Raw genomic sequence first — 26,667 nt, forward strand, 5'->3', positions numbered from 1 at the left:
TGGATGAGAGGCAGAGGACAAAAAGTTTCACGGGTCAACATAAAGTACAGACATTCTGCACTTATATAGTACTTATATAGAAAATGAAATTTCAAATTTTCCAAAACAAGGGCTTGCAACACCAAAGTTGTGGGTTCTATTCCATTGAAACATAATGCTGAACAAATCACCCAGAATATACTTAGCATCCACCAAATAAATAAATGTAATATACACAATTGTTCAATGTTTTATATTTGGGGAACAAAAAAGAAAAACAATTTTATATATATATATATATATATATATATATATATATATATATATATATATATATATATATAAAACACTTGTTTTGAACTGCCTATTCAGCAAAGAATCTTTGAAACGGTATCACGGTTTGCATAAAAATAATAAGACATACTAATAAAATAGACATCATAGTAAAACACAATCGTTTTCAGCGGTGAGAATAAGAAATGTTACTTGAACTTTGCCATCGCAGAAGTAAATTGAATTTTTGAATATACTGTTAGTTACTATTAACAGTAAATGTTACTGTTATACTTCATTTTTGATAAAGTAAAAGCAGCTTTTGTGAGCATAAATGATTTTTAACTGCAGCGTAAGTTGTATTATTAATCTGCAGTGCTTTGGTAAATGCTGTAAATCAAGCTAATAAATCCTCGCTGTACTGACTTGGAGCAAGAGTCAAAAAGAAAAGCCAGAAGTTGAACAGGTGTGTAGTTTTATCTGTGCCCTGCCGGGGTCGCTGTTGCGCGCTGTTTCTCCTCGTCTCCTCCTCTTCCTCCTGCACGGCCTTTCAAAATCTCAATGACCGCCCCATTATAACAGACAATGTTGCACACTGACCCGAGGATTTAGCGAAGAGGCACCACATTCACAGCTTCAGCTCCAGCATCAGATCCAAACACACACAGATCGGGTCAGTTTGTGCGCGAGCTCCGGATCAAACTAATGGACTTATAGCCGAGTAACGGAGAGAGAGAGAGAGAGATCGCGCATCTGTGAGGTATGTTCTGATGGGTTTCACTTTGACTTTACCACACATTAATCACAGTAATCTAACTCATAATAAATTCATGCATTCTTCGGCATTAACCTGTAATATTACGTGTCCTGCATATGGTTTGAGTCTGTTTCGTGATTTGGCGATTCATTTGTGACTGGCAGCAGTATTGAGGTTCAGAACTTTCTTTCATTTAACAGTGAAAGATTGTTTATTATTTTCTTTAATCACTAAACATGTTAGATAAATGAAGTGAAAAAGAAGTGTCAGTGATCTTAGCATGGATGTGTTTTTTGCGTGTTTAATGTTGTGTTTGTGTATTTAATGTTGCTGTGTGTGTATGTTGCTAAGATTCTCTGTCACGGACTGATGACCTCGATCATCTGAGATTGCAGAACTGTAGCCATGTGATGAGGGAAGGAGTTTTGGTTTTCAACCGGTTGTGGCACTGTTTTTTATAATGACTGAATGTTTAAAAGCCATGCTAAATGAAGTGGAAACCGAGTTAGGCACTAAAGTGAAGGAATGAGTCTGCTACTGATTCAAACCATCTGTTCATTTAAATGTCTCTGATGATCAGTGTGTGTGTGTGTGTGTGTGTGTGTGTGTCTGTCATTGTCCTCCTTTGTGTCTGTGTCTCCCTGCTGTACACTTGTGTGATGCTGAAATCAAAAAAGATTGCTGTTTATTTTTTATTTTTTATTGGATTGCTGAAATGTTGATGATTCTTTAATTTTATTATTGGTGAATTATTATAGAAATATTTCTCTGATTTCTCTCTTTCTATTCTAGCCCTATGTTTTTAACCTGTTGCTATCAGATGCTATAACATAGCTTCAATGGGTGCCACTCGCTCATGACCAACAAAGCAGACTTTATACATGTATATGATTTTTATGTAGTGAAATTATTTTGGGGAAAAATATTTAAAATATATTCCAGTAGTATGTTTGTAGTATTGTGCTTACTTATGCATTGCATTTTTACAGTTAGTCATAGAAAACATGCTTGTGATTTCCAGATATCAGACTTTGCATTTATATGTGGCATAAAAATGAGTACAATTTAAGAATTATTTAATAATATAAAAAATATTAATTTTAAATAATTAGTTTAATTCGATCCAGTTATGCTCAGTCTGAAATAATTTCTTAAAGTGGAATTTTGAGCCAATCTCAAAAATAATTATGAATAAAATTTTCATGAATGGCAAAAAATTAAATATGGCTATCCCAAATGAATGGAAAAGACAAATAATTAAATTGGATAAAAGGTGTGGTTACCCTGTTAACAGCTACTTTTGTATCAAAATTGATATTACATATTACAGTCATATTTGTTCAGATTGTGATTTAATAGTATTTGACTCAAATGTTGATTCTGTATATTTTTATATGGTTAGAAAAAAAAACTCTGAGTATCAGTTCCACATTGCCTCTTCCATATATCTGAGTGACTCTGAATCTGTTCTTCCTGAATAGAGGGACACCTGGCCACTCTCAGACGTCCTTGTAAGGGGCCGGTCATGATGTCATTGACAAGGAGCAGATGGATACCAAACTCCTCCCCTTTTTTGTGTTTGTGTGTGTGCACCATCCACTGAAGAATAATAAATGATTGCACAGACTTCAATGCTTGTAAGGCTTTCAGAGAGGTCAGGGCTCCTTGGGACAAAAGACACCTGCGGCCTGCATAGTTAGTGTGTTTGTGTTCATCTCAGATGTTAGAACTTGTGTGTCCTGACGTTGGCCTCTCTCATCTGTGCTCCGCTCTGCATTTAGCCCACAGATCTCTTCTCTTCCTGAGCGGAGGGATTGTGTGTGTCAGAAATAGTGCTCTAGGTCTGTATGCGCTCTCCATTTTTGTGGCTCAAGCTTCAATGTTCCATCTTGAATCTTATTTACTCTTGATATCTATGAGCACGAAGTTCAGGGAAATGTTTAATGGCTTAAAAGTCATGGAAACTGAGCCATATATAGTAAAACAAAAAGCCGTTGAGTAAAACAAGCCTAACTATGTCTGTCCATGGGCACTTTTATTGGAGATGTTTGTGCATTAACAAGTATTAGGAATGTCTCTTATAAACTGATATACTGATAACTATGATGCTTGATAAATTGATTATAATTGATAAATGACGGATTATTAAAATTACTTAAATAAATGGCACAAAGAAAATTTTTCAGCTTCACCATTATAATGTTTAGTATGAACAAAAGTATAAATGGATGTTCAATTAGGTGTCTTTTAAAAATCTATTGTTCAATTTTGTTAAATATTGACAAATGTTGTCAAAGTATAAAAATTAATTCCTATTTATTATAAAATTGTATCTATTAAAATAAAATATAATAAATATTAAACCGGGGAAATGAGCATGCACAATTAAATATTGTGACATATATTGAAAAAGAAATATATTGCCCAATCACGTGTATGGTAGAGATATTTTGTGCACCCCTAATAAGCATAATTCTGTATACTTATTGATTAAAAAAAATTTGGTACCTGACATAAAATGGAAATAATCCCAGAAATATAAAGATTTCTATATACTACTTATCCAACTGATAAGGTCATAAAAATCCGTTAGTTAAGTGTGGGAACATTGTTCTGCTGTTATAAAAGCTGTAGTCCTTAAATGGCTGACAATACAGCCTCCTTGGTAAAAGTGATCGGTGGGAGTGTGTCAAGCACTCGATCTCGTTGTTGCTCCTGTCCATTTTTTGTCTCTCACATTGTTGTTATTGGTTATTGATGGCTCTTTTTGCATCCTTGTGTTTTGAACAAGATGTTGGAGTTATTACGAGTGTGGAGGTGAACTTTCTTCCTAATAAGCTAGACATCAGTGGATGGGATTTTGTAATTCTGTCTGTGTTTCTGTAGGAAAGGCTGATGGATGGAGCGAGGGACCAGTATGAGGAACGATTGAAAGAGGTCTTTGAGAGTTTTGATGGCAGTGGTTTGGGCTCTCTGAGTCCTGAAGAACTGACCGATCTCTGCCGGGCCCTTCAGCTGGAGGAGAACACACTGAACACACTCTTACACACACTGCTGGAGGACCAGATCCATGCACGGGTCAGAGATAATATAGATACACATGCGATATTTCGATTTGATTTATTTTAGTGGCATTTTCTATTTTTGTTTTATTTTATTTACTCATTTTAATGTAATTTTTTGTGTATTTGTGTGTTAAATTTAATGATGAGACATTAAATACTGTTAATGGTCAAGAGAGTGTGGTTTACATTTCAGAAAATAACATTTGTTCAAAACCCAAACCAAAGAACTTTTTAGAGCATTTAAAACACAAGACTGAATAAGCTTGATCAGCATTGAGGAGTGATTAACTGCTACTGTTCTGATTTTTCAGGTTGATTTTGAACAGTTTAAGGATGCACTGATCCTTGTGTTATCAAGCACAAACACAAGCGATCCAGAAGAATGTCTTGAACGACCAGGTAACATCCTTATAATATCTCGGCTGGTAGCCGAAAGGTTGCAATTTTAAACCATATAATGAATGGAGATCATTAAACTTAATGGATCATTTTAGATTATTGGAATCATTTAAGCTTGCTTGCTGGAACCAATATTGTGTAAAAAGAGCGGGTTAAATCCTCAGTTTTATGAATGTCTCATTAAGTTAAAAAATATAATCGAAAAAAAAAAAATCTTTGGATATTGGTGTTACCATTGAAGCACCCTTTTTAATACAATATCTATACATGCTGTGATGTTACTTAAAAGTCACCTAACCTTTAGAAATAATATATATATATTCATATATATATATATATATATACCAGTCATACATATATCAGATCAGTCATTCATTAGTTATAAATCAAGCAGACCGAATAGTGTACAGCTGTAAACAAATACATCTATTTAACAAATATGTCTATTTATTATAATTGACATTGAACACACAGTTTTTAATACAGGTTTTGATAGAACGGTTCTGCTTAGCATTTAGAAATCATGATGTAATCGAGAATGTATTACAAACCAGACAGCCTGAGCTCAGAAGAGAGGATGTAAGGTTTAATCTGGATTTAAGAGGATTATTCTGAGAACAGTGAGAGTGTAAATGCAGACTATTCTATCTTAAAACAAGCTCTTCTCTAATTATGACATCTCACAGTTAATGATGTTAGCCAGGGCATTGTTCTGTGGTTGCTGCAGTGTTCTAAATGCTTGCCTCATTATAAGCAATAGAAATGGTGATGCTTAGTAAACATTATTTCTTTGTGAATCATTTCTGCTTAAAAACATTTGGTAGGCAACTTTCATGTGTTACCCACCCTGGGCCTCAATTTACAAAACTTGGCACTCATTGTTCTTTCATGCTCTCAATTGCATTTCAGTCTCGGGTTCACCGATTTTGGTCCTAAAAATGTCTTCCGCTCTTATCAAAATGTGCCACTGGCTTGATTGTTAATTATATACCATGAATGATCTTGTAATGAAATCTGCAGAGTTTATGATATAGTTTGTTTAAACTCTCTGTGGTGCCCATATCCACTACTGTTCAAACATTTGATGTGAAAATATATACTTTAAAGTAACAAGGATGCATTAAATTGAACAAAAGTGACAGTAAATATATACATAATGTTACAAAAGATTTATATTTCAAATAAATGCTGTTCTTTTGAACTTTCAGCATATCCTGAAAAAGGTATCATGGTTTTCCCAAATCTATTAAGCAGCACAACTGCTTTAAACATTGATGATGATAATAATTCAAAACCCCTTATTAGAATGATTTCTGAAATGTAACTTAAATTTAATTTAAATTACATTATTTACAATAATTTGTTATATTTCAAAATATTCGTGTTTTACGGTATCTTTAATTATTTATAAAGTTGTCTGACCTGATATATAAAATTGTGCAAAATTTGTGAAAGAGTAGCAAGTATTTTGAAAGTTGAACTCTTGTTAGATGCCACTGTGGAGGAATGCCTTTATTTTGTGTTGTAAGAGTCCTATCATCTCTCTCCTAGATTCCCCAGAAGTCCAGCCACGCTTTGTAAAGGGCAGTAAGCGCTATGGCCGACGCTCTGCTCCAGAGTTCATTCATACGCAGACTGATTCACACACACTGGCTGAAGATGAGGAGCGGAAGGATGAAGATGCTCAAGAGAGCGATGACAGGACTGTACCCAGGAAACGTGAGGTAACAAACACACACAAACACGAATAACAGTGAAGCTTAAACGTTAAGCCACATTCTTCTCGTTTGGAATCAAGCATATCTGAATACACAGATAAAGCTGAAGGTTAAAGTTGCTATTTTCCTTCAGAAACAATCTCAATTATTCAGCCACAACTAGCTCCAAAACGAATAGTCTGGGTTTTGGCGCTAGTTGCGGTGTGACTGTGTGTGTGTGTGTGTGTGTGTGTGTGTGTCTTTGCCCTCTGCTCTGATAGCAGTTTAGTTTGAGTTAATGAGATTTCAGACTCTCAGAATATACACCCACTTTAATGCAAACTATCAGGCAATGACGTTTCATGCTGACAAGAATTTGATCAAAATTCATTCTGGCTTGTGTTTGTGAGCTTTTGTGTGTGACTCTGGCCACACTTCCCAGCAGGTGCACATTAATACACACTGATCTGCTGCGCAGAGCTCTCTCTGATAGTCCGAAGTGTGAACAATCCTCCAGTTCTACAACAGCAGATGTGTGGGGTGTGTGATGTTTTTTTGGGGGGAGGGGGGGCTTTCTATTGACTAACAATGACCCTTCCCCACCCCCTGGATTCCATTGCACGTATTCTCCATCTGCTCCCTACACCCCCAGAAATTCACTCTGTCCATATTTGAACACACACACACAATGATCTTGACCAAACTATAGAAAAGTAGTTGATTGAGTGGCTTTTTTTTTCACAACCTTTGGCTAGTTTTGCATTCAATGATGTAGGTTTATGGCAGATTTATTATTTTAGTATATTTATTTTACTTTTTATTTTGGTTAATAAACACATATATATAAAATGTGTGTATATATATATATATATATATATATATATATATATATATATATATATATATATATATATATATATATATATATATATATATATATATAAAATGTAAAAAGCACAAAAAAATTTACTCTGTGTGTATGTCAGTAAAAAAATTTGTAGTGTTTTTTAAAAACAGTTTATGCTTAACAAGGCTGCATTTATTTGATTAACAGTACAGCAAAACAGTAATACTATGAAATGTTATTCACTAATTAATTTAATATATTTTTTTCTCTTTTAAGATATTTTAAAATGTAGTTCATCCATCTTTAGTCCATTCTTCAGTGTCGGATGATCCTTCAGAAATCATTCTAATATGCTGATACAAAATCAAGAATTATCATCAATATTTAAAAATATTTAATTACATTCATATTTTAATATGTAAATAGCTTAATATTTTTCTGTATGGTGTGCTACTTTCTTTTCAAGATTCTTTCAATAGAACAGCATTTATTTGAAAATAGAAATCATTTTTAAAGTTATGAATGTTGTTATTGTCGCTTTTCATCAATTTAAAGCATTCATTTCTTTCAAAAAATAGAATATTAATAAATCTTACTGACCCCAAATGTTGAAACCATAGTGTATATATTAAGTGGATCAATAAATACAGGCATTTGTTTTGACATTGATTAATTGACAATTAAACGGTTTCATTATAATTGATAAACAATCAACAATATAATCATTAACACTTTTTTATTAAATGTGTTCTCCGCTCATATCAGTGCAATAGAGATGAAGATTACCTCTTTATTAACATCTGCTGCTTTCTTATTGTTGCTTGGTACTGCCCCTCCTGTGGTTATGATTATCAAAGTTTTTCATTTGTGCATTTTATTTTTTTCTTTATAGCGCTGGAATGCTGACATAAGCATTTCTGAAGAGTTTGAAGCAGAAGGTTAGTTTAAATACTTTTTTTAAAATCTTTTTATTCCCTTTTGCAAGACATTTATACTGGATTGTGTGCAGGTCAGCTGCACCTCTGGAACCCAGATGAACCCAGCACACCACGTGGCAATGCAGTGCCACTCTGTGACCTGGAGGAGCATTTGCATAACGCTTGCCATCAGCTCTCTCTGCCCATAAACGGCACGGCCACACTGCAACAGCTACACACACTCTGCCAGCACATAGGCATTGAGGTATTTTCCATTATCACAACCTGAGGGGCATTAAGTGGTTAAAGTGATCGTTCACCCAAAAATGAAAACTGTCGTTTACCCTCATGTCGTTCGAAAGCCATATGACCTTGGTTAATCTTCAAACACAAATTAAGATATTTTCAATGAAACCTCAGAGGTTTCTGTACCTCATCTGAAAATCCAGTGTTTAGCATGTGTGATGCACTGAATGTATGTGTCGATCATTGTTTAGATCTAAATAAAAGCCTAAATCAAATCTGTTCATCATATAAAATGGTTATATCTCTTCACAAGACCTGGATTAATCAGCTTGATTCATATGGAATCATATTACAATCCCCTTATGATCTTTTTGGTTCCATTTAAAAATCTTTGTTTCAAAGATATACCAAATTCTTATGGGTCTGGGCCAACAGGGTGAGTAAATGAAAATAGAAAATTAGTTTTTGGGTGTATTATCCCTTCGCGTACCATATTAACACGTGGTTTCTGTGTGTTTGAATATTCCCAGGTGGGCGAGGATCAGTTGCAGTGTACTGATGAAAACGCAATGGATGTACAGGAGTTCATCTCATGCATAATAAACCACAGCAAACCACCCACACCGTCAGTATCTACACCCTACAGACAATTAAAGAGACTCCATTCCACTCAGGTAGTACACAAAAATAGGCTGTATGCAAATCATGCCTAAATATAAGTGTTAAACCTCTTTTCTCCATCTGTCTTTCAAGTTTGATGAGTCGGGCCGTAGGATCTCATGTGCTTTGAGCAGTACAATCAGTCTGCGGGTGTTTTCAGATTTAGATGATGGATCGGGACACGCTCCTGTGGAATCTCTGCTTTACAGGTGGATGGAAGAGGGAGTGGACAAAAGCTCAGAGATCTTACAGGTAACATATATAGACATCGAGCGTCTTCAAAATTCTGCATTTAAACTGAGATATTTGTACCAAGTGTTATATATGTGTGTGTCTGTCTGTAGGCTCTGGATTTTAATGTGGAAGGTAAAGTGAATCTGTCAGAGCTGACCGTTGCTTTAGAGAATGAGCTGCTGTGCACTAAGAACTCAATCCACCAGGCGGCGCTAGTGAGCTTTAAGGCAGAAATCAGACATCTGCTGTGAGTCCATGCATCTGAACTCTAGCTCATTCCAACTCTCACAGGTCACTCAAGCACGGGCCAGGTTTAGAATTAAAACTGCTCCAGCGTACTACTGCATGATTCATATTTATAATTTGTATGATCATCCAAATAATAATTAAGTTCAACTAATATACTAATATTCGCACCAGTTCATCATTCTCATTCACTCTAGAGTACTTAAGCTGTCTACTCTGCATCACTCTAGATCAGTTTGTTATTCACACTTAGATCAGTGGTTCTCAACCAAGAGGCTGGGGCCCACTAAGTTGGCTTAGTACAATTCCAAGGGGGTAGCAAAATGGCACAAAAGGATTTAAAATAAGACAAAATATGTTTTAGAATAAGTTTATAAAGCTAAAAACATGATGAAAACTGACATATTTCATATTTTAATTTGTTACCCTGACTCAGCTTTTATTTAAGAATCAGGATTCCAAAAGTTTTGGAATACTTGGATAAAATGAATAAGAGGATGAAATGTTAGAAATTTAATTAAATATTCAATAGTCATGGTAATTAATATAATGAATTTATATTTGTTCTAGCTATGTCAAGGTCTAAAATGTTTTGTGTGGTAGGGGGCTTTGCAAATATTGTTTTGGAACATGGAGGGGGTTTTGGAGGTTGAGAATGTTGAGAACCACTGTTCCACGTCATCATTCGGACTCACTGAAGATCACTCCTGCCCTTTCTTTTCTATCACTCTAAATTGTGTTGGCTTATTATTCATACTTACTTGAGATGATTCTAATTTAATATGAGGACTTCATTTCACATCACCCTAACTTGCTATTATGACACAGACTAGAATGCTAAAACCTAGTGTTTTCTCTTATTCTGAATCACATCTTGTTATTCTGCTTCAATCCAGGTCATTATTCAGACTCACTCCAGATTGTTTTTACACACTTGTGTTCATTATTCAGATTTATTCAAGATCATTTTACAACCATCAGAACTCCAGTTTGCTTCTAATGTCATACTTCTTTGTGACAGTGAGTGTGTTGACCTGGAAAGGCGTGAGAAGGAGAGGATTCGCTTTGATCTGGACAAAGCAGAGAAACTGAAATCTCAGCTGGCGTCTGAAGTCGACGACCACCATGCTGCCATTGAGCGCAATAACGAACTCAACCTCCGGTAACCTTTCATCTTCAATCAGCTTTTATGCATTTTATGCATAATCCCCTTTTACCCTGTTCATGAACGAACCCATATTACTTTATACCTCAGAAAGCAGAAAGCTCTTATAAGTAGAGATCGACCGATATGGGTTTTTCTATAGCCGATGCCGATGTTTAGAGGTCAGGGTCAGCCGATGGCCGATATGTGCTGCCGATTTTTAGGGCCGATATCTTGAAGTTTTCCCCTTCATTTGCATGCTAAAATGAAACGCTAATAATAAGTGGATGCACAACATTTCTAAACTTATCATCATTTATTGAGCACTGACTTGAACCATCTCTCGAATCTTAATTTTGTGCACTGCACGGTATTAAAATAAAAAATTTATCCAAAGTTAACCAAACAAAATCAATAAACTGACCAAGTATTAAATATATAAAACAGGTAATATATATATATAAATATATATATATATATATATATATATATATATATATATATATATATATATATATATATATATATATATATATATATATAAAAGTCAATCATTTGCATTAAAGTTTTAGAGCATTTATCAAGTAGAATTTTTTTTGTTGTTTGAACATAAATGTAAACTTAAATATACATTTAAATAAATACAATTTTAGAAATAAAAATCAATTAAACTGAATATATATATATATATATATATATATATATATATATATATATATATATATATATATATATAAAATAAATAACAGTAGTGCTGCAAACACACTAGCAACCAGCAACATTTGTGTTTGGTATAAATGACACAGAACATCTAAAGTGCATTCTAATTTCAAACTTACATCGCAGTCTGTTCATTATTAAAATAAAGTACAGTCAACCAAACATATAAAAGGTTACACTGGTCAGTTTAAATAGACCGTAGTATACCTGTCCACTGCTGTTATGCCAAGGAGGTTTTTGCTCATGTGTAGAGGATGATCTTTCCGTCTAGTTTACATTAAATAAATAAAAAATATTATAGTTTAACATTCAGATACATTGCGAATATGGAAACATTTGGATATGTGCGGAACGAGACGTGAGCAATAACCTCCAAATACATCTATTCAAACCCGCGCTCGCACATCCTCGTATGGATCGGATCAAAAAAAAAAAAAAAGGCCAAGACAAATAAACATACGTTTTGTCATTTTTTTAAATTAACATTAAATTATTAAATTAAAATATATGAAATCAACTTAAAGTGCACATAATATTTTCTTTTTAACATAATAGCCCGACTTCTCATTTTCCAGTAAGCTGTGATGAAGTGAGCAGTTATTGTCACAGAGCTCTCCGTCCCCCTGGACGTCCACCCTTCTGTCGTGAGCGCAACAGAGGATGCTCGGGATAGTTCATCCGCAACTTTTTTTGTTCTCCTGTTCATAAAGATCTGGCACAATCTTTTCACTCTAACCTCTTTCCTTCATCATTATATTTGACAGGGAATCCAAAATGCACGGGTCGTTCAAGCTCCTCTGTTCCTCCGCTCGGCATGACCACTGAGTGTGGACTGAACATGCGCAACTTTTTTTTTTTCATAAATCAATCCGGGGGTCACGTGTGTGCCGAACCGAAGATATTGATCAATGATGATCCGTTGCACCACTACTATAGTGTGTCATTTGAAAACATTGCAGTTGCGTTTTAAAATACAACAACAAGCACCACGAAACCATTTAAAGAGACGCATTCAGCGGTCTTCCTTGACGGGAAACAGTCAACAAAGTAAAATGATCTCCAACGTATGGCGCGCTCTCTTCATTTTATCAAATGATCATAATCACATCTATTCATTTTATAGTCCTGCTACTAGCATTTTATTCAGACTAAAACCCCTTTAATTCGGGTGAGAAAGCTTTTGTTTCAAGTGGCTTTTGCACATAATAATAATACCGCTGCAGACGCATTTTGCAGCATTAAGGTAATTAATTGATCATTAATTTAAACGACGATCGATAATGGAAATTATCGAATATTGACATCCCTAAATACAAATGAGTTGGATGGAAAACTGCTTATTGTCTGCATCAAACCATGCTTCTGAACAAATGTCATTCACCGTTCTGGACAGTTTACTTTGGTAACGTCACGCTGCAGTGTTTGTTAGAGCTGTCAACTTCTCCACCCCATTTACAGAGTGAAATTCTCTGACTACATTTATCTCCCAGGACTGTTGTTGAATCTTCCAAAACTTTTGGCTTGGGGTGCTTCACATGCTGCTGCAGCAGCACTTTCCACCGCACCAATAACACGGGGCTCCCCGCCGACATGCCTGACTTTAAATCGGCGCTACTTAACACGGATATCGGGGAAGTCATGGCCTAATGGTTAGAGAGTCAGACTCCCAATCAAAAGGTTGTGAGTTCGAGTCCCGGGCCGGCAGGAATTGTGGGTGGGGGGAGTGCATGTACAGTTCTCTCCACCTTCAATACCATGACTTAGGTGCCCTTGAGCAAGGCATCGAACCCCCAACTGCTCCCCGGGCGCCCCAGCATAAATGGCTGCCCACTGCTCCGGGTGTGTGCTCACAGTGTGTGTGTGTGTGTTCACTGCTCTGTGTGTGTGCACTTCGGATGGGTTAAATGCAGAGCACAAATTCTGAGTATGGGCCACCATACTTGGCTGAATGTCACTTCACTTCATATCGGCCGATGCCGATATATTAAAAAATGACAAATATCGGCCCGATATATCGGTCGACCTCTACTTATAAGATTTCAAATTTTCCAATCCATCTCTTTTCTGCATATTGTCTGTGATGAGATGTTTTTCCACAGCTGTATCGATGTTACCTGTAGAAATGGCTGCTTAAACACAGAAGGCTGTTCTGTGGACATTGTTGGGTGATGCATTTGGGTGTATTCATATGTCAAATGCATGTGTGTTTATGTCCATGCATGCCATTTAAACAGGAAATTGGAGCAGCAATATAAAGACAGTATGACCACTCTGAGGGCAGAGCTTAGTAAAGAGGTGGAGCTTGTGCAGCAGCAGGCCAATCAGCAGCGAGATGAGCTTGAACAGGAAATTGGCAAGATGAGAAATGATGAAACCTTCCTACGAGAGCATCTATCTCTCACCATTAAAGTAATCCGCATTTTGCATTTTTTTTATTTTTATTTTTTTAACACCATCAGGTGCCTGCTACATGTTCACATCACATTCCTGGCAACCTGTCATTTTAATTTTTATTTGAATTGCAAAATGTATTGTATTTGTTTGTCTTTATTAACATTGTACTGTGTAGGAAAATGGTCGTCTGGAGTCAGAGCTTATTGAGACCACAGAGAAACTGGTCGAGGCAGAAAACCAGTTGAACAAAGTGCAAAAAAATCTGGATGGTGTTTTGAAAGAGAAGGTACTGGAATTAGCATGGACACAGAAATCAGTTCTGACAGGAGAAACCTGCATATGTCAATAGTAACATCACCAAAGACACACCAAACTTCCCCACATCACTTACTCAAGCCTGCTAACATTACAGACGTCTATTTATTTACAGCAGGTTTCATACTGTCTTCATAAATCTGGGTATATAAGGTAGCCTGTTTTGTGATGATTTTTTTTCTGGACTGGAAAAGTCAAGTAAATTGATTAAAACATAAAATTCTGTAGACATTTTATACATTTTTATGAATAAACATTGTTCTAGTTAATGCCAAGTTTTTATTTATTTTTGAAAATCCTTGTCCAGTAAATCATGAACATTAGAAAAATGCTTTTGTGTTTTAGTTTGGTGATTTGGATCCAGACAGTGCAGAGTTTTACCAGCAGGAGGAGCGTCAGAGACAGCTGCGCAGGAGCTACGAGGAGCAGTGCAGGGTCTGGAACCTCTCTTTCCTTTTGTTTCAGTCTATTGTTTCCCACTCAAATTCACATCTATATCTGAATGGGTGTTGTAGGAGTTGCAGGATCGTATAGATGAGCTGGAAGCTCAGCTGGAGGAATATCAGACTTCTGGCCACACACCCTCAAAACGTCCCGGACTGAGCCTGTCTGATGAACTGGCCAGCAAGAGTCCAGACCCAGGTAACCTACATGACTGCTCATACTGAATACTCATAGATAACACTAAATGCTTACAGTTGGATTCCATCTTCTGTCACATGAACTCAGCTGTGCTTGTGTGTGTGTGTGTGTGTGTGTGTGTGTGTGCGCATTTGTAGGTTCTCAGGAGCAGCAGCCATTAAACATGAGTCTAGAGACGGAGATGTTACTGGAGCAGCACCAACGAGAGATAGAAAACATCAGGGCAATGGTGAGACACACATAAACTAAAACTTAAAAAAAAAAAGGATAGCAGTATAGTTTTTGTGAGTTGAATGAAACCAAAGGAGGGGTTAGTGTATTTGCATTAAGATCAGTTTGAAAGGATAGTTCACCCAAAAATGAAAATGTTCATTTTTGGTGACCTGTACCTTTAAGGATTTTCATTTTTAGGTGAACTTTACTTTAAAGATTAAATTATATGCCAGATTGTTCAAAGAATAAAAGTTGTCTCTTCCTGTTGCTCTCTGACCCCCTCTATAGGTTTATGAAGAAAAACGCAGTGCAGAGGAGGAGAGGAGTCATCTCTACCTGCAGCACCAACAGGAGGTGCAGGTTTTGAGGGAAGAGCTTGCAAGAGAACAAGAGAGTGTGAACCGATTGGAGCAGGAAATTTCTGCCCTCAAGACTCTCCACCAACAGGAGCTTCACTCTCTCACGCAGGAGGCGCAGGATGCCAGAAGCCATGCAGAGCAGCTGGAAGCAAAGGTGAATGTTTTGGAGGAAAAACAGTCTGCCTATGAGGAGCAGATAAGAGTGCAAGCTGAGGAGGTGAATTTGATGGAATTAAAGCACCGGGAGGTGCTGGAGGCCAATCTGCAGGAGCAGAGAGAAAGACTGCAAGAAGAGAAGGAAAAGGAGGAGAAGAGGCTCAAGGAGCAGTGGAAAGAAGAGCAAAAGAGCCATGAGGAGGTGCTAAGTGCTCAGCTTGAGGAGATGCAGCATAAAACAGAACAGGAGTGTGTTGAGCTGGAAAAGAGGCTCAGGGAGGAGTGGGAGTGGGAGAGGCAGGATTTAGAGGAGAACAGTAAGGAGGCATTGCAAGCTTTGCTGGAGGAGAGAGAGCGGAGGCTCAAGGAGGAATGGGAGCGGGAGAGGCAGGAGCTAGAGGAGATCAGTAAGGAGGCACTGAAGGCCTTGCTTGAGGAGAGGTTTGAGAGGGAGAGGAGGCTCAGGCAACAGTGGGATGAGGAGCGGGATTCTTTAGAGAACAAACATCACGCTTTGCTCCTACAGCGTTTGGAGGAGGAGAGGGAAAGCCTCCACTCACAGCAGGAGGAGACTGAGAGCATTATAATGGAGCATTGGGGGAGAGAGCGGGCTCAGCTGGAGAAACAGCATGAGGGAGCACTTCAAGCCTGTTTGAAGCAGGAAAGAGAGCGACTGCAAGTAGAGAGAGAGGAGCAGGAGAGGAGGTGGCAGCAGGTGCTGAACGAGGAGCAAAGCCAGATGGAGGTGGCGCACAGGGAGGCCATGCGGGAGCTGAGTGCCAAACACAGGGAGGAGAGAGAAAGACTCAGCAGCCTTTTGGAGAAACTACGCTCAGATATTGCTGAACAGAGGTAAGACACACTAGTTAGAATTACTAACTTTAAACCTTTGGCATTTTTATAAGTTAATTAAGACTAATTTATTTAGCCATTTTCTTTTAAGGTAGGTGCAAATTTAAATTGTAGGTAAAAATTCCTTAAAATATCTAGAATTCTTGAACCAAGATAAATGACCTGTATAAGAATAGAAGAGTTGTTTTCAGAGAATGGATCTTTGTGTATATTAAGCAAATTTAACTGTACTGTAGTGGTTCTAATTTAATTTATTCATTTATTTTTAATAATACAAACGTTTACAAATATTGTATAGATTTTAATTTTCAGTATATTTTATTGTGTTTTACCCATTTAATGCCATGGTAGCCATGGTGTTAAATTACAAACAAATATTTTACTGCACTGGCAATTTTATATTGTAGATTTTTATAGTGTAAACACTTTTTTTTTTCTGCAATAAAACCAAGTATACTTGCATTTTTTTTTACTTGGGGAAAAAATCATTTGAAAAACTTTTAATCTGGCCCATGAGATCCACTTTCCTGCAGAGTTTAGCTCTAACCCCAGTCAACCTCATCTGATCATGCTAATCAGTGTTTCCAGGATCATTAGAAAATCACAGGTAGGGAAGTTTGATCAGGGTTGTAGCTCTCTGCAGTGCTTTGGCCCTCCAGGACAAGATTTGAGGAACCCTGATTTAAAGGCAGCAAAGTCATGCTTCTTAAGATAATGTGTCATGCTTTTGAATTTAACAACACTCAACTTGTCATTTTGAAATATACAGAAACCCCTATCAGCTATTCTTGTCTCCACTCTGCAATATAGTTGGTGCATATTTCTATAAGGTAATGTTATAAGTTATTGATGTTGATTTGGCCATGTACAGGAGAGAGCTGGAGAAACTATTCTCTCAGCGAATTGAAGCGGTGGAAATCCGTTTCTGTGGTGACCAAGAGGCAGTGTCTGAGCGTTTTCAGGTGGATTTACATAAACACGAGCAACATTACTAAAATGAGATTGCAGCACTTACCCAACAGCATGCTGCAGATCGTGCCCACTGGGAGGAGGAGTCAGTGGCAGCCACCAAGGAAGCAGAGCAACAGTGGAATCTGTTGAGGGAGGTGCTGGAGCTGGAGAGGGAGGAGTTTAAAAAAGAGCGTCAAAGCCTTGAACTCTCACACATGCAAAATATTAAAGCTCTGACAGACAAGAACTTACAGCTTCAGGCTGAGGTGGAGGCTTTCGTCAGTGTTGCTCAAACCAAAGAAATTGAGCTGAGCCGTCAACTCAATGAGCTGCACAAGCATGTGCAGCATAGGATGGAGGCCAAAGACCTGCTGTTGGCACAAGCAGAGCACAAGTCCAATGAGCTAGAAGAGATGTTGAAGCAAGCGGTGGATGACTTTATCCAGGAGCAAGCAGAGCTGCAAAGGAGTTTGTCTGCTTTGGAGAGCAAACGAAGGGAAGTAATTTTATTCTCTGAAAATGTGGAGCTTGAATGCAGAATGCGAGAGGATGAAGAGCTTCTCTGTCAGGAATTAAAGGACGACAGAGCGGCTCTGCTTACAGAGAGAGATGCACTGGCATTGAGAGTGGTGCAGTTGGAGGAAACTTTGTTGCATTTGACAGGAACCACTGGAGAACCTTCTACAGAACCTTTTGGCAAACCTTGCATAGAGTCCACTGTAGAAATTTCTGTAGAACCCAATGGAGATGACAGTGAAGAAACTTGCAAAAAATCCACAGTACACCCCTTTGATGAACTCAGTCCAAAAAGTCGTGAAGTCAGTCCAAAGCATGTCATATGTGGGGAGTCTTCTTTAAACAGAGCAGATGAAGAGGAATATCTGCTTGAAGGTACTGACCAAGAACTTGGAAATCCACAGCTACTCCGATGTCCAGAGGTCGGAGTTACAAATTGTATAACTTTGAACTGTTGTGCTGATGTTAAATTAGACATAGCTTACATAGAATCTAACAACAGTGGAACAGAAACCCCTGATTGTCCTAAAGTAGAGAATGAAAAGAGTAAGGAGAATCTCAGTAATCCTGGAGTGGATGGTTTTGAAGATCCAGAACTGAGAGAAGAGCAGAATGAAAAGAGCAACGGCACAGAGACTCAAAGAGATGACACTTTGAAAATGACAGAGGGTTTGAATTGCACAGAAACAAAAGTGAATTTCTTTGCACAATCTAAAGCTTCGTATAACCAGGAGAGCTTGCAACACCATGAATCTCCAAGCAAACATGACACCCAGGCTGAATACAATGGCAAACCAGTTGAACCTGAGATAGAAGAAAGTCGAGAGGACCGTATCAGTATTACAATTATTAAAAATGAAATCATGGCTTTTGTAAAGGAGGTTTTTACCCTAAAATTTGACACAGAGCAGGACAAAGTGATTGATCTGAGTGATGTGTGCATGCAGGAGATCCTTGACCTTCAAGAAACCGTAATGCAGCCCAGCAAAGCTATAGAATGCAATAGTTCTCAGTTGCAGAGCCCTAAATGGCAGGATCTGGAGAAAGAGAATATCACACCTCAAGTACCAAAGCACTTTAAGCAAATCAAAGATGTGCAACTTGCTGAGATAAAGATCTGTTTTGAGCAAAGCATCCAAGAGAATTTGAAGCTTGTAGAGCACAACAAAAATCTGGAGAGGAGAGTCAAGAGTCTGGAGGACAAGATGCACATAGTCCAGGATCTCCACAAACAGCTGGCATCTGTGCTAGAAGAGACTGCACAAGTTCGAATGGAGAATTCCAAACCGAAGGTACTTATCCAAGAACTTGATAAGCAGGATAAGGTGCAGCAGTGGGACTCTGACTCTTCAGATACTTCAAACAACTCATTACACAACTCCCAGCTGAAGGAGAAGATTGCTGCGATGACAGAGCTTGAATTCTTCTGCATGAAGGTTGAGAAACAGAACTCACAACTATGCCGAGCGCTTTCTGATCTGCAGGGCAAATCTCTTAGGATCTATGAACAAATACAAGAGCGGAGGTACCATGTGTCCTTGTCTCCTGTGTCCTGCTTCAGTAGATCAGTATCCCAGCTCTTGGTCCCTTCTGCTCCGTCACTTCTGCGTGAGTGCCTGTTGTAAACCCAACCTCTTTGCAGAGATAGAGCTCCATCCACCATCATTACTCCCTCCCACACACTTGTTACTTTCTGGTGGAGATTTTCTCAAGTTTTGTGACATACCTCTTTTGACCCAACCCTTTTTCTAAACTCTTAAAAATGTTCAGTGCACTGTGGAGCATGTTGTAAGTTTAACAGACTAAGGGGCTGTTTACACCAAGCATTAATGCAAGTATGTAGTTTTGTACCACCAAGTAGATTTACAGTGCACTCTGTGTTTAGGAGTGAAGTTTGTCGACTGGCTAAAGAGAACATCATTCTGAGGCACAAGATCTCGACAGTAAGAGAGGAGGACTTGAGAGAGAACCAGGATGACCTGCGGTAAGATAGGCACACCGAGAGTTCTTAACTGTTCTATGTAAGAGCGGGTAAATGATGTGACAAATGTCTTTGGCCAGATTACATCACATCAAGCAAGGGAAGAGATCCGTACAAGCTCTTAGGAGACAGGTAAGGTTTAATTCCATTACCCAGGTAGTTAAACTTTCTTAGATGGAGTTACTCTCAGAAGTAGGATTCCTTTTACACCTAGGCTACATCCACATGAAGCCAGAACTTTCCCTATCCAATCTTTATTTTTTTTCTCCTTTTGTCAAGAAATATCTGCGTCCACATGAAACCACGAAACCGACACAAAGCGATGTAGTATATATGTCAGACCAGCATGTGGTGCTGTAATTCTGTCACAGAGGTGTACTAAAAATGGAGACCTGGACTATGCACATAAATCTTGTGCGTGGTATACAAATGAACATGGAACAATACATATATTAATCTGTTAATGTTAGTTAAAAAAAGACAATCGTTTATTGTTTGTTCATGTTTTTGTTGCTGTTACGTAACGTAGCGGTGTCTGACTAGGGGTGAGACCATAGACCGTATATAAACATGGACATAGTGTCCGTGATGTCACCCATAGGCTGCCGAATAGATTTTTTGAAGCCTAAAGTAGGCGGAGCGAGCCGTCACCATCTTGCCAGTGTGTCACCATGTGTCAATCCCGGGTGATCGAAAATGGGCAAAGAGGCGGGAGCTGGTTTCTGAAACCACGCCCACCTAGTTAATTATGAAGAACTTTAAGGCTTAATATAATTTAAACGGATGACTTCTAAAAAAAAAAAAAAAAAAAAAAAAAAAAAGACAGCCCCCTCACAGTTGTCATGAAGGGCAAAATTGGCTATATAGACCAAAATAATTATTTGAACCAGGCTGTAAACTTTTTTTTTTTTTTTGCTGTAAAAACGCAAGGGTGGCGCTTTCAGCTCTATCCACTCTGGGACTCGGTTTAAAAAAATATCGGTTTCACTCTCCCAAAACGTTGGATCCGACTGGACGAAATGCCTGTACAATACAAAATGTTAAAAGCATATACAGCTAAACGCATCTCTGTATGGACAGGGTCGTATAAATAACTTTTGACATCTAGAATTAATATTTAATAATAATATAATATTGAAAATTTGCATACGCGTTTAAATGTTTGTATTTAATAATTTGCACATGTCCACACCAACACACTCTTTATTTCATTTTCTTCAGCTCTCTGAGCCTCGCCGCCTGGGACAGCAGCTAGAGGAGAAGAATTTTTTATTACAGCAGAATGCAGATCATGTACTTCGACATGCGCTCCAGGAAATGATACGTCAACATGACAGCTCAGCCAATGAGAAGAATGGGGTATGGTTTTAAATGCATCAGTTTAATATGTCCAAAAGTTTGAGTGGGATGAAATTATTTCATTTTTTTTCTCTGTTTCTGTCTTTCTCTATGCACACATACACAATTGCTTACAGTTGTGTGACCGGGAGGAGATTGTCTCCAGAACAGAAAAGGAACTGCTTAGATCGGAACTCAATCGGTGCATAGAAAAGGTATGAAAAACAAAATCAATGAAAAACCACTTCACGCCCTAAGCTCGCTGTGTTTTTATTTTTATTTTTTTGTGTGTGTGTTTTTTGTGTTGTTTTTGTTTTGTTTGGTGGTTTGTTCCATTTTTTTTTTTTTTTGTGTTTGTTTAGATTTTTTTATTTGATTTGATTTGGTTTTGTTTTTTAGCTTGAGAGACTTCTTTGGCAAATGTCTCTTGGTTTCTTTCAGGTCATGTCACTGGATTCATCTTTACAGACAGTCACTCAGCAGAACGCTCATCTCAAATCTGACCTACGCATCACACAGCAAGAAAGAGATGCACTTAAACAGGAAGTGATTTCTTTGCACAAACAATTGCAAGCTGCCAATGAGAAGGTGAGTATACTGTAGAGCACCTGAGATCTTGTCATTTATATAATGTTGTTTTATTAATAAAGCTTGAACTCTGAAGATTGAGTGTTGCACCTTTGATCAGCTAATATGGAGACACTAAAACAACTCTTTATCTCCGCTACCCCCTTTAACTAACTTTCTCTTCCTTTCTCATTCCATCTCCTCTCTATCTTCATATCAGTTGTTGGAGGTTTCCGTTGTGTCTGCTGGTCAGCAACAAGGGAGGCGTGTGTGGGCGGGGCTTTCTGAGCTGATGGAGGCGGAGCATGCCTCACTTACAGAGGAGAACCTACAACTCAAGCGACAGATGAACGAGATGAGTTCAGAGCTGCAGTCGTCAAAGGAGCAGGTCAGAGCATGTTTAATAAACACCAGCCATAAGATGAATGCAAGCATTTGATGAAGTTTATGTTCTTTGTTAGATCTGCCAGCTGGAGGCATTAAGTTTGAAACAGAGAGGACTTGTGAAATCTGCAGAAAAAGAAAAATCAGCCTTGAAACGTCAAATGGAGGCTCTGCATGTACAGCTACTGTCAACAAAGAATAAGGTTATACCCACCTCAAGTCCCCAAACTAAACTTTTAACATGCTTTTTAATGCTGATCAAAGTCCATTGACGTGTTCAAAATTGCATACTCTTTGGGTAGTTACTACTTTTAAATAGGTAGTTACTTTGCAACGTTTAGATATAGTAATAAAATCTTGATGCATTATATCTGTCATGTTGTCATTGTCAGCATCAGTTGTAACTTTATTGCCATTCACATATTCACATCACATGCACACTTATGCAAGTAGTAGGTAATTCGGGAACTGTGAATTTGGACGTACTACACATTTTTCATATTGTTTTTTTGCCTAATATTTAGTTTCTTGATTTTGGATTTAGCCCATGTTTGACAATGTTGGCTAATGCATGTGAGTAAAAATTATGAAGCTATTGAATACAGTCCTTAATATTCATTTTAATAAATAATTACATATTTAATTATTTCTTGTAAGTAGATAGTCAATATTTAAGTAAACACTCCAAAAATACATACATAAATTAATAGCAGTAATAAACATGAGCGCTGCATGTTTCAGAGTCCAGTGCTGTTTGTCTTCTGCTGTTACCGGGGAAACCGGTGTATTTCTGCCACCAATATAAAATTCAACCCATGTTTTTATGCTGCAAACATGCATTGCAAAACACGGATTCACATGGATTCACAAGGAGATAATGCATTATAAAAATGTAAACAATTAGGACAGTAAAATATATTTAATTAACAGATGGTCAGTTGTTTACATGAATAATTTTTTTATTAAAAAACTTTATAATCTATAACATTAAACTTATTTCTTGTTTTTGTTGAAACCGGTATCTGAACTGTAAATCATGCTTTTTACAATCATTTTGCAGTTAAATGTTACCATAGATACTTCCCTTCTCTGCTTATATGGAATTCATTTTAATTATGCAGGTCTTAAAAAATCTTAAATTTTTAGCTTTAAAATTCTGCAGAAACCCTGACAAACACATGTTTCCTCATAATAACACATTGATCCTCTGTTGTTTCAGGCTCAGCTGGCTGCAGTCTTGCCTTCATCTCCTCTACATTTGCCAGGGGAACAGAGAGGAAAGTACCATAGCGACGGCCCAGACTTCAACATGCAGGTAACAAGGCACACTTGCACCAAAACACTCAGCATCACAGCCGGTGTCCTGACACTTTATCCTACCTGTCAGATTGTCCTACCAGGGTTTACTGTACATGCACACATCAATATTAAGTCCTTTTTCTCATGCTGAACAACAATATTTAATGTATCTGCATTACTGTAAGGGTTGGTTTAGTGATGTGGTAGGTGTAGACGTTAATAAACCATAACTTTACAGTAGCATTTTTATGTTGTTGATTTGTACTACCCACTGTTTTAATGGGAGGTAGTAAAATCTGACAGGGTGGGACAAATCGATAGAACACCGGGATGAGATTTCTCTTGGGGTCACTGTAATGGTGTATATATGCAGCAGTTTCTGGGGAATATTTACTGTTTGTCTGGCCCTTCGGTGAATTGGGCTCGCTTGGTGTCTCTGTTTGTTTGCTCTGTTCTGGAAAACACATTCGTCACTCGTTTACAGACTCTTGAGGAGGCATGTGGGCAGCACTGGGCCTGTTCTATTTGTAGAAGCAGTGTTAAAGAGACCCCTATGTTGTTAATTTGAATGGTGTTGGATGACACTCTTGGTGTATCTATATAAAGTGTTTGGGGGTTTGTTTGTGTAAGTCTGTTCTATCACAACTCTGTGTGTGTGTGTGTGTGTGTGGATATGGATATAAGAAGTCTGTATATAGTGCTGTGTATGTGTTTTAACAGGTGTAAGAACTGTGACATCATCAATAACAGAAGAATTGCAACCTGTGAGATCACCTCCCCTTTGAACTCTGATCTTTAGTCTATATGGTACAATCACAGAATCACTCCTGCCAGATTTGGTTGTTCTTGTTTGGGTCAATGTAGCTTTGCTGCTGGTAATGACCTGAATCTGCCACAAGGCAGCATCATGCTGCATGTATGCTGGCTGTGAGTTGTTTCCTCTTTGGTCCAGATGCTGCCACACATGGAGTAAAATAGGATTTTGACATCAATACCATTTAAGGGCAGTACAATCTATGATTATGAATTGATTTTAAGATCATAAGACATTTAAATAAGCAGTATTGTTTTATTTGTTTTTAAGTTTGCACTGTTATGCCATCACAGTTTTAACATGTGATCCTGCACTTCAGTTGTAATGGATGATTGTTCTGAGATAAATCTGTATTGTTTCATTTTATTTTTTGTTTAGTTTAATTGTATTTATTTAAACTTCAATCCATTGCTTATCTACCTCTAAATTGTTTTATTGGACATTTTGCATCACTGATTTATAATAAATGAATGGTGTTTATTCATTCATTTAATTTACAGATTTTATTATTAGCTGAATTCTGTTGGATTTTTTACTGTTTAAATGTGTTATGTCCCTTATTGATGTGAATGTGTTTTTAGATATAAAACAGATCAAATAAACTATTAGGTGAAATATTTTGTGTACTGCATTTAAGTTTAATAATAATAAAAAGCTTTCTCTTAATTGTCCGTGACTTATTTAGATGTTCCTGATTTTTATATTACATTACAAAAAATAAAAAAAAATTCAATTGCTCATATAATCTAATTTAGAAGATTTGTTTGTTTTGCTCATATATAATCTATTTTAGACATTTTAGTGTTTGTAGGGAAGGGAATGTACAGAAACCATGCAAAATTAAGGACATTATTCTATGAGCACTTAACGTTAACATAAACTAAGGTAGTGTATTTCTAGCAGACCAATTAACCATCATATTCTGTCATGACATCTGACCTTGGTCTGTATGCCCAGCAGCACGAGCGGGAGGTGGTGCTGTTACAGATGGAGGAGAGAATGAGAGAAGTGGAGCTCATGCTCAGAAACCTCAAGCTGCTGCTACAGGAGAAAGTCTCTCAGCTGAAAGAACAGGTACAGAAATCCACAAACGTTCTCCCCTGCCCTTTAACCCTGTGTCCAAATCAGCCTCTCAGTTCTGTTCTCTCTGCTTCTGCAGGTGATCAGGAACAGCGAATCAGATGTGCTGATCAAAGACCTGTATGTGGAGAATGCTCAGCTGCTCAAAGCCTTGGATAAGACCGAACAACGTCAGAAAGTAGCAGAAAAGAAGAACTTCCTCTTGGACGAGAAAATTTCCAGCCTCAATAAGATTGTCCGTGAGCTCGGCCCATCACCAATGACTCCTGCGCCCTACCACTTAACACACTCCTGATTTTAAACTGTATTACACATGATTTTAGTCATATAAGGCATTCCAGTATGATTTTCCTCTGAAAAACATGTTTAGCAGCATGTCCGAGCTGCTTTTTAAACAAGGTCAAGCTCCAAAAAAAACCCTAAGTAGTCCATATGACTTGTGCACTATATTCTAAGTCACTAAAGCCATACAAAATAATTTTGTACTGAACAGATTAAAATTAAGCTTTATTTAGGCTACTGAAAGTCCTCTCCTCTGCCATAGATCCCAAATCTCATTCCCATTCATTTTCATTTCTGGGTGAATGTCTCCTTTAAGTTTGAGTGCTTTTAACAGTTTCATTTTATAGCAGTTTCTTTTGAATAAGCCATACTGTACTATTACTGGTGAGTCTGGACCTCAAACTGCAACTGGAAGTTGGTCTTACAGCTGAGGCCCCCATGTTCAGACACACACACACACACACACACACACACACACACGCACGCATGCACGCACAGCCACCTATCATTACATCGTATTATTGAAATGCAAACAAAGTCACTGATTCCCTGCATCTCAGATAAGGAAATTAAAGGGCAAATGCAACAGTGTTTCTTCACAGTTTTCTCCTGTTTGTTATAGTGCATTTTATGTCTTTGTGATTGTTTAGTTCATATAAACACTTTTCACTTAATGTGCGCCAAAAAACATCCCATAATGTTACTTTAGTTTGTATTTATTTTGTGTACCTATTTTTCATTTATGAACTGTAATCATGTATTATGAGCACTGTGAATATGAATAATACGGAGTACATTAAAATATGTATGTGGAGTAAAAGAAACTCCGAGCTCGGAGATGTCAGCCTTGTGGTAACCACTGTGTAATTTGTGTGTGGAGAGGAAAATGACTGGTTATGATGTTTCATTTCCGGCATCTCTGAAGGAGTACGGTTTACAAGCTTTGATGCTTTGGGGAAAAAATGCACCGAAAATTGCAGGCATTTAACATTTTGAAATTGCTTTAAAATATGTGTCCTTGTGTTTTTAGTATTGTTGCAGATTTAGGTTAAGTATAAGATATGCTTTACCATTATTTATGAAAATGACGTTGAACTGACCATTGAAGTTTTGATTGTATAACACATTAAACATTCTTTTTTGTTATAAAAAAATGTTTTCCATTTGAGATATATATATATATATACCACAAAAATAAATACAGAATTTCTAAGTCAAAACAGCTTTTATGAAATTTAGTTTGACCTTCTGAAGGTTTAGTAACTAACCCTTTCACTGACCACTTGTTGATAAACTTTTAAGAGTTTAGGCCCTGTTTCGTAACATATTAATTTATATCG

At 37.4% G+C, this 26,667-nt stretch overlaps 1 protein-coding gene and 1 pseudogene across 4 annotated transcripts; both read left to right on the plus strand.

The window, feature by feature from the left end:
• The first annotated feature begins 802 nt into the window (after positions 1 to 802).
• Positions 803 to 25,745, plus strand: LOC132110498 (ninein-like). Of its 4 annotated transcripts, none has more exons than XM_059517152.1 (26): positions 803 to 1,012; positions 3,896 to 4,087; positions 4,386 to 4,473; positions 6,025 to 6,197; positions 7,910 to 7,955; positions 8,027 to 8,199; positions 8,711 to 8,854; positions 8,934 to 9,092; positions 9,185 to 9,321; positions 10,342 to 10,482; positions 13,419 to 13,593; positions 13,754 to 13,864; positions 14,239 to 14,328; positions 14,409 to 14,535; positions 14,673 to 14,764; positions 15,037 to 16,115; positions 19,468 to 19,566; positions 19,644 to 19,695; positions 20,785 to 20,922; positions 21,039 to 21,116; positions 21,343 to 21,489; positions 21,689 to 21,856; positions 21,930 to 22,055; positions 23,072 to 23,167; positions 24,923 to 25,039; positions 25,125 to 25,745. In XM_059517152.1, exons 2-26 carry the CDS (start codon positions 3,905 to 3,907, stop codon positions 25,338 to 25,340), a joined length of 4,155 nt encoding a protein of 1,384 aa, XP_059373135.1. In that variant the 5' UTR covers positions 803 to 1,012; positions 3,896 to 3,904; the 3' UTR covers positions 25,341 to 25,745. The 4 variants fall into 4 exon arrangements, with proteins under 4 accessions (XP_059373135.1, XP_059373138.1, XP_059373139.1 ...); XM_059517155.1 differs by having other exon boundaries at positions 24,926 to 25,039; XM_059517153.1 differs by lacking the exon at positions 803 to 1,012 and adding an exon at positions 2,765 to 2,850.
• LOC132110499 (uncharacterized) lies at positions 16,336 to 19,453 on the plus strand (annotated as a pseudogene).
• Positions 25,746 to 26,667: the final 922 nt, after the last annotated feature.

This window comes from Carassius carassius, chromosome 30, assembly GCF_963082965.1.
Source record: "Carassius carassius chromosome 30, fCarCar2.1, whole genome shotgun sequence".
Lineage (NCBI taxonomy): Eukaryota > Metazoa > Chordata > Actinopteri > Cypriniformes > Cyprinidae > Carassius > Carassius carassius.